General features: G+C 43.3%; 1 protein-coding gene across 4 annotated transcripts in view; it reads right to left on the bottom strand.

Moving 5' to 3' along the window:
• RNF17 (ring finger protein 17) overlaps positions 1-14753 on the bottom strand; it is a 1464292-nt gene that overhangs the window by 1394985 nt on the left and 54554 nt on the right. For 3 of the 4 annotated variants that reach the window (XM_063951617.1, XM_063951615.1, XM_063951616.1), the window contains exon 2: positions 8148-8242. The exons of the other annotated variant lie outside the window; for it this stretch is intronic. In XM_063951617.1, the coding sequence (XP_063807687.1) occupies positions 8148-8242 (95 nt within the window). The remainder of the gene's footprint in view (positions 1-8147; positions 8243-14753) is intronic. 4 annotated transcript variants of the gene reach the window in all.

Below are 14753 nucleotides of genomic sequence, written 5' to 3'. Positions count from 1 at the left end.
GAATGCGCTTGCTGAATCGTGTTACAGATCCAGCGAGCAATAGTTTGCTTTGAAGCAGGGGCACCAATCTTGTTGGCTGCATACAGGACAAACAGCGCTTCAGTTTTCCTGACTCTAGCCGTTCTGGCTACGTAAATTTTCAAAGCCCTGACCACATCAAGTAACTCGGAATCCTCCAAATCACGTGCAGCCACAGGCACTACAATAAACACAGACAATAAAACTGACCTGGACCAGTATAAAAAAACAAAAAAAACAAATGCGCAGTCTGAGACCGGATGTATATATCAGAATACTCTTACAATATATTCTGGTAGAGGTACACTTGTTCTTTACTAACGCAGTCTTAAAATGACATGTAGAATACTTAAGTGTCTGTAGAATCACTTCACTGATAAATCAGGTGGATTTACAGAGGAGACCTTGTCCTGCAGTCCCGAAGACCAGTCGCACCTACTGTGATAAGATGTCGCCCAAAGTCTCAGTCAGGGAGAGTGTGAGGCAGCTCCAGGGCGGGAACTCCAGCAGCAGATGGCACCCGGAGCTGGGGGAGGGGCTACAGGTCAAGCGTCTTATCCCTATGCTGGTCCTCACCACAGGGTACTATGGAGCCTTATTAAAAATGGATAATGTATTATCTGACCTGTGCTCCCCTGCCCTGGTGGATATAGTGGGGTCCCTGCTTGGCCAGTGTCGACGCCAGCGTCGTGGTCCATCTCATTAGAATGCCACTGGAACGCAATATAATGGCGGGTCACGCCTGGGGAACCCTCTTACCGACTCCCTTAGAAGCAGCCACGCGATCCAGGAGAGCGTCTGCGGTGGTGTGCCTAGAAACCGGAGCACCTCCGCCACAAGTACCAGAGAACAGAGCCAGCGGGAGTATGCGACACCGCTGGGGAGGTGATGGAGCCGCAGCACAGTATGCACACTTACATATGAAGTGCTGCAGGCCTTGAAGTCATCTAAATAGCTTTTTCAGGGCTGCCTGGCGCAGCACCCCTGTTAAGTGACCTGCTTATGCAGGCACCAACTCTAAAACTGAGCTCACAGTGCCTGGAGGCAGGGTTATATAGAGGAGTATTGATTTATGGAATCATATTTATGAATATTAATATTTAATATATCATATATGGTATTTAATATATGGATATATTTCAATTAATATGCATTTATCATATATATCTGCAAATATATTATGTCAGGCTTACAAACTAATTGGCTGATACATATATGCAGTCCTTATACATATGACTTATGAAGTTATTAAGTTAAGATTCCTTAAAGAGAGTTCAAGCTTGAATATTACCGCTCTTTTTATATGATTCTTTATTTACAGGCAGATCAAATCGTACAGAATAAGATATACACAGTAGTGATATATATACTAATTATAATTATATATGCTTCCTTCGTTACATAACATAAAACAACATGACATAAGTTTCACAAACAGTTTCAATTGCTAACATAAAATGTATACTTGCAAGTTAAAGATTGCCATCCCAAGAATCATTCCTTCTGCATGTTCTCCATGACTTCTCCTCCTGACTGACTTCCTTCCTTCTCCTTCTTCTTCTCCCTCTCCCTCTTCCTTCTAACTCCTAACTACAAGTCTGGTCCTTTTATCTCATATTTTACCAATTCAAACTATCATATTCTCATAGTTTCCAATGGAATAGGTAATTATAGGTTTGTCAGATTCCAAGGTGTAATAAAACAAACATTGAACTGGGCTGTCGTGTCCTGTTCACGGAGGCATGGTGTCATAAAAGTGTGGTGTCCACACTGCCTTAAGCAAGTATAGTATTGTAAAATCTGGAATGTCTTTTCATCCAAAGTTCTGTTGTATTGACAAGTTTTCCTGGGGTCGGTTACACAATGTTTTATCAATGGATGTGATCTCTTTTCATAGTAGTTAATTTATACTCCCTAGCTTTTAACCTTCACTGGACAATAGACAAACCAGTAGATTCTGATCTACTGTAAGCACACCTGTGAATTCCAATGACCAACAGAGCTCTGTCACATACCTATTATCATTTATGGCCTAATACCTTTTCTCTACAATGACTCTTGATCTTACTGTAACCTCTCTGGCCTTATTTATGACTAGAGCAGAATAAACCTGTTCCCTACACTATTTTTTACCATCTTGCTGTAAAACACAAATATACAGTATATCTATATAAACACATACACAAACCTAATCTCTTAAATCAGCTAAACATTACCTCATACATTCAAACTTATTTCATATCTATTCCTTACTATATATATCCAGTATACTGTCCACTATGGTAACATCGCCTATTTATAATGAATTATATTTTGATTCAGACAATATCCATTGCCCTAATATTATACTAAGTGCAGACAATTACCTATAAGGCAACAGTCGCCCCCTTGTGGCCATGAGAAATTCTTTTGATTGGCCACACATTAAACTAGCGTAATTGCTTCCAAATACATTTCAAAATATTCCTTCAAACATAACTTTCGTTGTAACCATAATATATACCATAAGTGTAATAATAATAACCATTATGATTTTAAAAATCTCTAAAAATTCTTAGCTTACCTAACCTTATTCTACTTTTAACTAAAGCAGACAAAACTGAGGTTTTTATTCAGTATTCATGAGGAAAACTAATTTCTACAGACATTTGGAATACCATAGCCCAATTGTAGACCTTTTTTCTGTATCTGGATCAGTACGTTTGGACATTTTTGCTGTTCTTGTATGTAGCAATTTACTGGGATAAGACTGTCATCTGCGTGGTTTGCTTGCAATTGGAGATGCCTTGCGTTTGCATTATGGCCTTGCGTTTGCAACATTTGCACCATTACTAGAAGTAGAATTCTTCGTAGCAGCTGCTCCTTTGCTTGCCATTTCGCTGTTTGAGGCAGAGGGCTGTGTACGTCGAGTGCTGTGTCTTGAACATTCAGTACTTGTGACGACCCTCAGTAATAGTAATAGTCTTTATACAGTCTTTAGCAGTTCTGTTTCCTTTGCGTTTATCCAATGCCGCAGTTGTGACCAGTGTCCATATTGCTTTTGCACAAACAGGTTGTGATTTTGAATAGAACAGGCATATATGAAACAGTCTTTTTTTTTTTTTTTCTTTCTTTCTTTCTTTCCTTGCTTGTTAATAGTAGGTCTTAATTGTCTTCGGGCAATAGTACCACAAATGGCTGTGAGTAGTACACCTACTCTGTTCTGTATTTCCTCACTGAATAAATTACCATGCAGTCTTAAATCTCCTTATTCTACCTTGTACCTATTTATACATCTCAATCTTACATAAACTTATACCAGTTTAACCCATATAAAGGCGTTTTCTATCCTACCTATATTTTGACTAATAATTATTTAAAATGCTTTTGATGTGTATATAGTAACATCCTATCAATACAATAAATGAATATAATTTTGCTTCAAACAGATATTAAATATCATTTAGGAATGGCTTTAAATATATCTAATTCCATCCAATATTATTTTATATGCAGCCATGTGCATATACAGTGACCCTGTTATGCTACAAATAATTATCTTAGACTTGTGACAGTCTTTATTAAGAGAATTATTCATCCCACTTAATAATCTCGGCCCAATTTGTTATAACGTGGTATACCATCCTGTATTAGATATTTAATTACTTTTGAAGCTTTTACGAAGGAAGCATAGGTAGTATCTATTGTGTAATATATAAAAAAAACATAAAATATTTACAAGGTATATATGCAATGATATAAAATATATCTCAGACAAATGTTTACATATATGTGATTAAGGTATATGAAGGGATGAGACAGTTCTGTATAATCACAGTGATGAGATGTGCTGTACACTGTTGTGGGAGTGTACATGTAGTTTGAAAGACAAGTAATGATTACTTGTGATGAAAGGGTTAATGAAAACCTTCCCCTTTCTTGTGAAACTGGAAAACTCCTTGAGGATTTGTCCATATATCAGTCTTTAGGGATGCTATGTAGATTTTGCTGGATAGCAGCGATGAAAGGGTTAATGAAGACCTTTTCCCTTGTAAATTGGAGTCTTTTTGGAGTCTTGCACCATTCTGTATACAGGTTGCCAGGATTACTATGAATCAAACAAAAATACATACAATGACTATCACAGATATTTATACAGTGATTTAACATAGCTTGCTATGCATTCTGTCCTATCTGCTGCATGTTATCAGGTACAGAATTTACAAATGTGTCTTTTAACGATTGAATAACAAACAAACAATTGTTTCTGGCCTGTGCCAATCTTTCCTGTCACATTGTGTGTCAATGACAGCACAATTGTCGCTGCAGATATGATGCAGGTTTAATTTGGAAACTGTGGCTGTTTGAACATCAAAGCAAACAATGGCTTCATTGGATCTAACAAGTAAAGGAATGATACTACCGTATTCACTTGTGACCATACTCCCTTGTGATGCAGCCTGGTCCCAGACTGTCTTTAACCATAGCGTTTGCTGCTTGGTGTGGCTCCTTAGTTTGGAAGAATCTTGGAGCTTCTGAAAAAACCTACTTTTGTGGGGAGAGAAACTTGTTAAACTTTGCCAAATATGTATTGCAGGTCCCAGGGCTTTCTGTCTTTCCACACCTGTAATAAAATGGTTATGGCACCAGGGCATAAAAACATTTTCATCCTGGTGATCCTTTTTGTCATTGTTAATTGGTGTGTGGTTTGCAGAATGACACTCTGCATGTGGTCTCTCTGAGAGCATGCAAACATTTGCACCATCACTAGAAGTCTCTGAGTGCTCTGTGGGGGTTACATAAGTTTGGGAACTTTGTTTGTAAACATGCATTCCTGAATTAATTTCATGGATTTTCCCTTTAAACATGTTTCCAGGTGAATACATTTCAAGGTTTGCAACTCTGGTTGCCATGGGAGTTTTCACCATGGGGAACTTCCCCACCCCTGTGTGCACTGTACTGCTGCTATCAGTGTTTAAATCTGCTGACAATTCACCTTTGCCTAAGGGCATAACAAATTCTTCATTTACATTGGGAACTCTGAGAGTGTATTCAGCAGAATACTCATAATCTGAGTTACAATGATCTTCCCCCTTACTAGACACAGTATAGGGGACATCTCCTATTGCTGCTACCTCCTTTACATTAATGTGCTGTCTGATGATAGACACATCCGGCACATTGCTACTTTCTTCCTTTACCACAGAGGCTGTTCTGCTGGTGGTCTGTGTGACCATAGCAGACTCCATGCGCTGCACATTGATGCAGTCCTGCAACATGTAACTTTCCTTAATTTTAGGATCTTGACTGATTAAGTCATTTCTGACTCCTGTAGACTCTGTGTACAGAGTTTCACATACCTCAACACTATTCCTGTTTGGTGTTTCTATCTCAGCTTGCTTGCTGGATGTTATCTCTTCATCAGAGATCTTGACAATTTGATTACAAACTGTCAGGCTTTTCGCTTCTGCCCCAAACTTTTTCTGTTTATTTTTCTGTTTAAGGGACTTAAATAACGAATGCATTTTTGCATTAATGGTCAGGCACGCCTTACGAAGACGTGAACCTGATTCTTCTTTACATTTCTGTTTGGCTTCTAGAGCCGCAGTTCTGCGCATTTTTCTAAATGCTACAGAAAACTTTTGCATTTTTAAAATGCTAAATTTATATATTCTTTGTTTTTAGTACTGAAGGTATCCTCTCCTTAAGATTGACCGGTGTCTTAAGGTTAAACTCTAATACCTGGTACATTTATACATTTATTTGGAAATACTCTTTTCCACTGTGCACATTTTCTATTCTAGGCCTTTAAATTCTTTATTCTCATTTGTAACCTATTCCACTGTGATCTTGTATTTTGCCAGCAGGCTTATAGCCTTTGGTGCTGCTTCCTAATAGATATTATGTTAGTTAAAATAACGTATATTGCACTAACACATTTATCCTAGGTTATACAGAATACAAAATTGACATTACACAATGGTAATAAATTTTCATAGATACATCCCCACCGTGATTCTGCAGATTTGGTAGCCAGCTTATAGCATCTGCTACTCCTCATAAATATTATAGATCAGATAATCAGATTCAGTAATAACAAGTCCCTTCGTGGTCGCCAATATTGATTTATGGAATCATATTTATGAAATATTAATATTTAATATATCATATATGGTATTTAATATATGGATATATTTCAATTAATATGCATTTATCATATATATCTGCAAATATATTATGTCAGGCTTACAAACTAATTGGCTGATACATATATGCAGTCCTTATACATATGACTTATGAAGTTATTAAGTTAAGATTCCTTAAAGAGAGTTCAAGCTTGAATATTACCGCTCTTTTTATATGATTCTTTATTTACAGGCAGATCAAATCGTACAGAATAAGATATACACAGTAGTGATATATATACTAATTATAATTATATATGCTTCCTTCGTTACATAACATAAAACAACATGACATAAGTTTCACAAACAGTTTCAATTGCTAACATAAAATGTATACTTGCAAGTTAAAGATTGCCATCCCAAGAATCATTCCTTCTGCATGTTCTCCATGACTTCTCCTCCTGACTGACTTCCTTCCTTCTCCTTCTTCTTCTCCCTCTCCCTCTTCCTTCTAACTCCTAACTACAAGTCTGGTCCTTTTATCTCATATTTTACCAATTCAAACTATCATATTCTCATAGTTTCCAATGGAATAGGTAATTATAGGTTTGTCAGATTCCAAGGTGTAATAAAACAAACATTGAACTGGGCTGTCGTGTCCTGTTCACGGAGGCATGGTGTCATAAAAGTGTGGTGTCCACACTGCCTTAAGCAAGTATAGTATTGTAAAATCTGGAATGTCTTTTCATCCAAAGTTCTGTTGTATTGACAAGTTTTCCTGGGGTCGGTTACACAATGTTTTATCAATGGATGTGATCTCTTTTCATAGTAGTTAATTTATACTCCCTAGCTTTTAACCTTCACTGGACAATAGACAAACCAGTAGATTCTGATCTACTGTAAGCACACCTGTGAATTCCAATGACCAACAGAGCTCTGTCACATACCTATTATCATTTATGGCCTAATACCTTTTCTCTACAATGACTCTTGATCTTACTGTAACCTCTCTGGCCTTATTTATGACTAGAGCAGAATAAACCTGTTCCCTACACTATTTTTTACCATCTTGCTGTAAAACACAAATATACAGTATATCTATATAAACACATACACAAACCTAATCTCTTAAATCAGCTAAACATTACCTCATACATTCAAACTTATTTCATATCTATTCCTTACTATATATATCCAGTATACTGTCCACTATGGTAACATCGCCTATTTATAATGAATTATATTTTGATTCAGACAATATCCATTGCCCTAATATTATACTAAGTGCAGACAATTACCTATAAGGCAACAGGAGGCCCCGCAATGCATCCTGGGACAGTCTAAAGCTTTAGCCTGTTGGTGCCTCTGGATCAAGATCCATCTCTACACTCGGATGTATTCCCTGTGGAACACAGTGTACCCCGCTGCAGAAAGTTCCAATTAGCCGCACCTAAATCCAGTTGTAACAATACTAGCAACACATGCATGCGTCTCACCAGCAATATCTAGCAGAATCTCAAGTAAGGATCTTGTAACCCAACCCACTGAATCTGCTCCATTGACTGGAAAGAAAACATGACTGTGGGTACAAGCTATGGACACATCTGAAGCAGTCCTCATCGTTGCTGCGAGGCGTACGCACATGTTTCGCAGCAGTAACAATGCGCCCGGGTGCGAACAGTCACAATGTAATTCCAATGGATTGAGGGTGTAATTATTCACAATTGCCCGTAAATCTGTGCACACATCACGGCAATCTAATTGCACCCGCAAATAGTCGCAGGTGCAATGAGGGTGGTTACATCTGTAGATATTTCATCATTGAAGAGCTCTAAGCAAATCATTCTAACATGGTTCATTAACTGCCCTCCCTCACAAGTCTGTATTAACATTTCTCTATTCTTCCACTGAGCAAATCCTTATTTGGGCAAAACTTTTTTTAAATGGGACAAATGTAAATAAAAACACATTGGTCTTGAATTACTATAAACACATCAATATTCAGTAGTAATATATTACTCTTACCTCACACACAGGACATGTGGCATCTAATGGCTCAATCCAAGAAGAGCATTCTCCACACAAGCAGTGTCCACACTGCAATGTTTCCACACAGCAGCCTTTAAATATAAAAGGTATAAATAAAGTGTACTGTACTTTAGGTAAAAGTCTCAAGCAACAAAACGAGATTTATGGTGAGAACTTACCGTTGTTAAATCTCTTTCTGCGAGGTACACTGGGCTCCACAAGGATTAACATCGGGGTGTAGAGTAGGATCTTGATCCGAGGCAGCAACAGGCTCAAAACTTTGACTGTTCCCATAATGCACAGCGCCGCCTCCTCTATAACCCCACCGCTGTGCATAGGTGCTCAGTTTCGTTAACCAGCCCAATGCAGTAGCAGGTACCAGAAACGACAATCACTCGTAGCCAGTTACACCACACACTCACCAAAGGAGAGGGTGTCAGCGGCTATGCCATACCAACCCAAAGAAACTAAGTGCGTCAGGGTGGGCGCCTTGTGGAGCCCAATGTACCTCGTAGAAAGATTTAACAACGGTAAGTTCTTACCATAAATCTCATTTTCTGCTGCGGGGTACACTGGGCTCCACAAGGATTAATATCGGGGAGGTCCTAAAGCAGTTCCTTATGGGAGGGGACGCACTGTAGCGGGCACAAGAACCCGGCATCCAAAGGAATAATCGAGGGATGCGGAAGTATCGAAGGCATAGAACCTAATGAACGTGTTCCCAGAGGACCACGTACCCGCCTTGCACAATTGTTAAAGGGTCGCACCACGGTGGGCAGCCCAAGAAGGTCCAACCGACCGAGTAGAATGGGCTTTGATGGTAGCAGGAACCAGACGACCAGCCTGTACATAAGCAATCACCATTCTAATCCATCTGGCCAGAGTCTGCTTGGAAGCAGGCCAGCCACGTTTGTAAAAAGCAAACAACACGAAAAGAGAATCAGATTTCCTAATGGAGGATGTTCTCTTCACATAGATACGGAGAGCCCGTACTACATCCAAAGACCGCTCTTTGATAGACAACTCAGGAGAATTAAAGGCCGGGACCACAATCTCCTGGTTAAGGTGGAAGGAAGAACCACCTTGGGTAAATAACCTGCCCGCGTTCTAAGAATGGCCCGGTCACGGTGAAAAATCAAATAGGGAAACTTACAGGATAAGGCACCCAAGTCCGGTACCCTTCTACCTGAAGTAACAGCCAGCAAGAATAGCACCTTAAGGGAAAGCCACTTAAGGTCAGCAGAGGCAAGAGGCTCAAACGGAGTCTCTTGTAAGGCCTCCAAAACCGACAGATCCCAAGGGGCCACAGGTGGCACATAAGGAGGCTGAATCCGCAACACACCCTGAGTGAATGTATGGACATCAGCTAGGGCAGCAATCTTTCTCTGAAACCAAACCAACAAGGCAGAGATATGAACCTTGAGGAAGGCCAGACGCAGGCCCAAGTCCAGGCCTCGTTGTAGAAAGGCCAATAGTTTGGCCGTACTAAACTTGAAAACGTCATGATTGTGAGACGCACACCAAGTAAAGTAAGCATTCCAGACCCTATGGTAGATCAGAGCAGAAGCCGGCTTACAGGCCTTCAACATAGTTTGAACGACCGCCTCAGAAAAACCCTTGGCCCTCAGGACGGAAGCTTCAAGAGCCATGCCGTCAAAGCCAGACGGGCCAAATCCTGGTAAACACTAGGGCCCTGAACGAGGAGGTCTGGTCGTTGTGGAAGTAGAAGGGGACGATCAAACGGAAGGGACGTGTAGATCGGAGAACCAGTGCCGCCTGGGCCACGCTGGAGCGACCAGAAGTAGGTTTCCTCCTTCTTGCTTGAACTTCCGTATTACTCTGGGCAGGAGTGACACCGGAGGGAACACATACAGCAGCTGAAAGGCCCATGGTATTGCCAGAGCGTCCACGAACGCAGCTTGAGGATATCTTGTCCTTGGCTCCAGAGACCGGAACCTTGTGATTGTGTCAAGACGCCATCAGATCCACATGTGGAAGGCCCCACGTGTCCACGAGAAGTTGAAACACCTCTGGATGGAGGCGCCACTCTCCGCCGTGTACGTCCCTACGACTGAAATAGTCCTCTCCCCAGTTCAGAACGCTCGGAATGAACACTACGCATATGGCCGGCAGATGGCGTTCTGCCACTGAAGAATCTGTGATACTTTCCTCATTACCATGCAACTTCGAGTGCCGCCTTGATGATTGATGTACGCCACCGTGGTGGCGTTGTCCGATTGTAGTTGAACAGGTCTGTTCTGTATCAGATGCTGGGCCATTGTCAACACATTTAACACTGCCCGCAATTCCAGAATGTTTATCGGGAGTAGTGACTCCTCCCCAGTCCATCGACCCTGGAGAGAGTGTTGTTCCAACACAGCGCCCCAACCTCTCAGACTGTCATCCATCGTCAGCAGGACCCAGTTGGATATCCAGAAGGGACGGCCTCTGCTCAATCGTTGGTCCTGCAGCCACCAGCTCAGTGACAGGTGGACCTCCGGAGACAAGGAGATCATGTGAGATCTGATCCGGTGAGGTAGGCCGTCCCACTTGGACAGAATGAACTTCTGCAGAGGGCGAGAATGGAATTGAGCATACTCCACCATGTCGAAAGCCGACACCATGAGACCTAGCACTTGCACTGCCGAATTAATAGTCACTTGCGGACGAGACAGGAAGCATCGTATCCTGTCCTGAAGTTTCAGGACTTTCTCCTGAGACAAGAACAACCGCTGGTTGCGAGTGTCCAATAACGCTCCCACGTGTACCATGCTCCGAGCAGGAACCAGGGAGGATTTCTTACAGTTGATCAGCAAACCGTGGGTTTTCATGCACTGGACCGTCAGATCGAGATGACACAGGAGAAGTTCTGGGGAATTTGCCAGGATCAACAAATCGTCCAAATACGGTTGGATCCTGACCCCTTGACGGCAGAGCATAGCCGTCATGACCGCCATAACTTTGGTGAAAACTCGGGGAGCCGTTGTCAAACCAAATGGTAACGCCCAAAATTGGTAATGGAGGTTGCCCACCAAAACTTCAGGTACTGCTGATGAGACACCGCAATAGGAATATGCAGGTAGGCACCCTGTATGTCCAGGGAGACCATATAGTCCCCAGGCTCCAAGGCCAGAACAATAGCAGAGTTTCCATACGGTACTTGGAGACCCGCACATGCTTATTCAAGGACTTCAGATTGAGAATGGGGGACCCGTTCTGTTGCGGGACTAGGAACAGCGGTGAATAGTACCCCTTGCCTCTCTGAGCTAGAGGCACCTGTACCACCACTCCTGTGGTCAGGAGGGAATGTACCACCGAGTGCAAAGTATTTGCTTTTGCCGGATCCTGAGGCACATCTGTCAGGCAAAATCAATGAGGACGACGATTCTTGTAGGGTATGGCGTTACCTCGAGTGACGACTTCTCTTACCCAGGTATCTGAAGTGGTCTTTAACCATTTTTGGGCAAAACCTAGAAGTCGGCCCCCCACTCTGGTATCCCCCAGACGGAGGCCCGCCCCGTCATGCGGCAGGCTTGTCAGTTTTGGAAGCAGGCTGACGGGCAGCCCAGGCACGCTTCGGTCTGGGCTTTGCAGATCTGGAAGCACGAGCTTGCTTTGGGTACGCCTGACCTTTTGCTTTACCTGGAGTACGAAAGGGTCGAGGGAAAGTACTTTTAGCCTTCTGCGCCGAAGGAGCCGTACTAGGTAGATAAGCTGTTTTAGCAGTAGCCAGATCAGCCACAATCTTATTGAGGTTTTCTCCAAAGAGAATGTCTCCCTTGAAAGGAAGCACCTCCAGGGTTTTCTTGGAATCCATATCCACCGACCAGGATCTCAACCAAAGGATACGTCTGGCCAAGACGGACGTAGTAGCAGCCTTGGCCGCCAGCACCACGACATCAGAGGCCGCCTCCTTAAGGTACAGAGAAGCCGTGGTAATATGAGAGACATTGTCGAGCATGCTCAGATGCGTTGGAAGGCAGTTCCGCCTCAAGCTCCTGAGCCCACGCCTCAACAGCTTCAGCAGACCATGTCGCTGCAATGGTTGGCCTATGCACAGCCCCCGTTAGGGTGTAAATCGCTTTCAAAAAATCCTCCACACGTCTATCCATCGGTTCCTTCAGAGAGGTGACGGTAGTTACTGGCAGAGCAGAGGAAACGACCATGCTCGCCACAGTAGAATCTACAGGCGAAGGAGTTTCCCAATTCTTACATATGTCCGCAGAGAGGATAGCGAGCCAACAGTCTCTTATTTGGTGTGAATTGTGACCCTGGATTTTCCCAGGATTCCTGACGTATGTCAACCAGGTATTCAGAATGAGGTAAAATAAGATTTTAAACCTACCGGTAAATCTTTTTCTCCTAGTCCATAGAGGATGCTGGGGACTCCGTAAGGACCATGGGGGGTATAGACGGGCTCCGCAGGAGACATGGGCACTATAAAGAACTTTAGATGGGTGTGCACTGGCTCCTCCCTCTATGCCCCTCCTCCAGACCTCAGTTAGAGAAACTGTGCCCAGAGGAGACGGACAGTACGAGGAAAGGATTTTTGTTAATCTAAGGGCAAGATTCATACCAGCCCACACCATCCACACCGTATAACCTGGAATATATGCAACCAGTTAACAGTATGAACAAACCAGTATCAGCCAACAACTGATCTTAACTGTAACATAACCCTTATGTAAGCAACAACTATATACAAGTCATGCAGAAATATGTCCGCACTGGGACGGGCGCCCAGCATCCTCTACGGACTAGGAGAAAAATATTTACCGGTAGGTTTAAAATCTTATTTTCTCTTACGTCCTAGAGGATGCTGGGGACTCCGTAAGCACCATGGGGATTATACCAAAGCTCCCAACCGGGCGGGAGAGTGCGGATGACTCTGCAGCACCGATTGAGCAAACATGAGGTCCTCATCAGCCAGGGTATCAAACTTGTAGAATTTTGCAAGTGTTTGAACCCGACCAAGTAGCCGCTCGGCAAAGCTGTAAAGCAGAGACGCTACGGGCAGCCGCCCAAAAAGAGCCCACCTTCCTAGTGGAATGGGCCTTTACCAAACTTGGTAACGGCAATCCAGCCGTAGAATGAGCCTGCTGAATCGTGTTACAGATCCAGCTAGCAATAGACTGCTTAGAAGCAGGAGCACAAACCTTGTTAGCTGCATACAGGACAAACAGTGCCTCTGTTTTCCTAATCCGAGCCGTCCTCGCTACGTAAATTTTTAAGGCCCTGACTACATCAAAGGACTTGGAATCCTCCAAGTCTCCCGTAGCCACAGGCACCACAATAGGTTGGTTCATATGAAACGATGACACCACCTTAGGCAAAAATTGAGGACGAGTCCTCAACTCAGCTCTATCCACATGGAAAATGAGATAGGGGCTCTTGTGAGACAAAGCCGCCAATTCGGACACCCGCCTAGCAGATGCCAAGGCCAACAACATGACCACCTTCCAAGTGAGAAATTTTAATTCAACCGTTTGAAGAGGCTCAAACCAGTGAGATTTTAGGAACTGTAACACCACTTAAAGGTCCCATGGTGCCACTGGGGGCACAAAAGGAGGCTGGATGTGTAGCACTCCCTTTACAAAAGTCTGGGCTTCTGGGAGAGAAGCCAATTCCTTCTGGAAGAATATATATAGGGCCGAAATCTGTACCTTAATGGAGCCTAACTTTAGGCCCATATCCACTCCTGTCTGTAGAAAGTGGAGAAAACGGCCAAAGTGGAAATCTTCCGCAGGAGCATCCTTAGCTTCACCCCAAGATACATACTTCCTCCAGATACGGTGATAATGTTTCGCTGTCACCTCCTTCCTAGCCTTTATCAGAGTAGGGATGACCTCCTCCGGAATACCTTTCCCAGCAGGATTCGGTGTTCAACCGCCATGCCGTCAAACGTAACCGCGGTAAGTCTTGGAACACGCAGGGCCCCTGTTGCAACAGGTCCTCTCTGAGAGGAAGAGGCCACCGATCGTCTGTGAGCATTTCCTGAAGATCCGAATACCAGGCCCTTCGAGGCCAATCTGGAACAATGAGTATTGTCTGTACTCTTTTTCGTCTTATGATTCTCAATATTTTTGAGATTAGCGGAAGAGGAGGGAACACATAGACCGACTGAAACACCCACGGTGTCACTAGGGCGTCCAACGCTACTGCCTGAGGGTCCCTTGACCTGGCACAATACCTCCGAAGCTTCTTGTTGAGGCGTGACGCCATCATGTCTATTTGAGGAAGTCCCCAAAGACTTGTTATCTCTGCAAAAACTTGATGAAGTCCCCACTCTCCCGGATGGAGATCGTGTCTGCTGAGGAAGTCTGCTTCCCAGTTGTCCACTCCCGGAATGAATACCGCTGACAGAGCGCTTACGTGATTTTCTGCCCAGCGCAGAATCCTGGTGGCTTCCGCCATTGCCACTATGCTCCTTGTCCCGCCTTGGCGGTTTACATGAGCCACGGCTGTGACGTTGTCTGATTGAATCAGAACCGGTAGGTCACGAAGAAGATTTTCCACTTGTCATAGGCTGTTGTATATGGCCCTTAATTCCAGTATGTTGATGTGTAGACAAGCCTCCTGGCTTGACCATAGTCCCTGAAAATT

The sequence above is a fragment of the Pseudophryne corroboree genome, chromosome 2 (assembly GCF_028390025.1).
Source record: "Pseudophryne corroboree isolate aPseCor3 chromosome 2, aPseCor3.hap2, whole genome shotgun sequence".
Taxonomy (NCBI): Eukaryota; Metazoa; Chordata; class Amphibia; order Anura; family Myobatrachidae; genus Pseudophryne; species Pseudophryne corroboree.
This window is presented reverse-complemented; position numbering and strand designations above follow the sequence as displayed.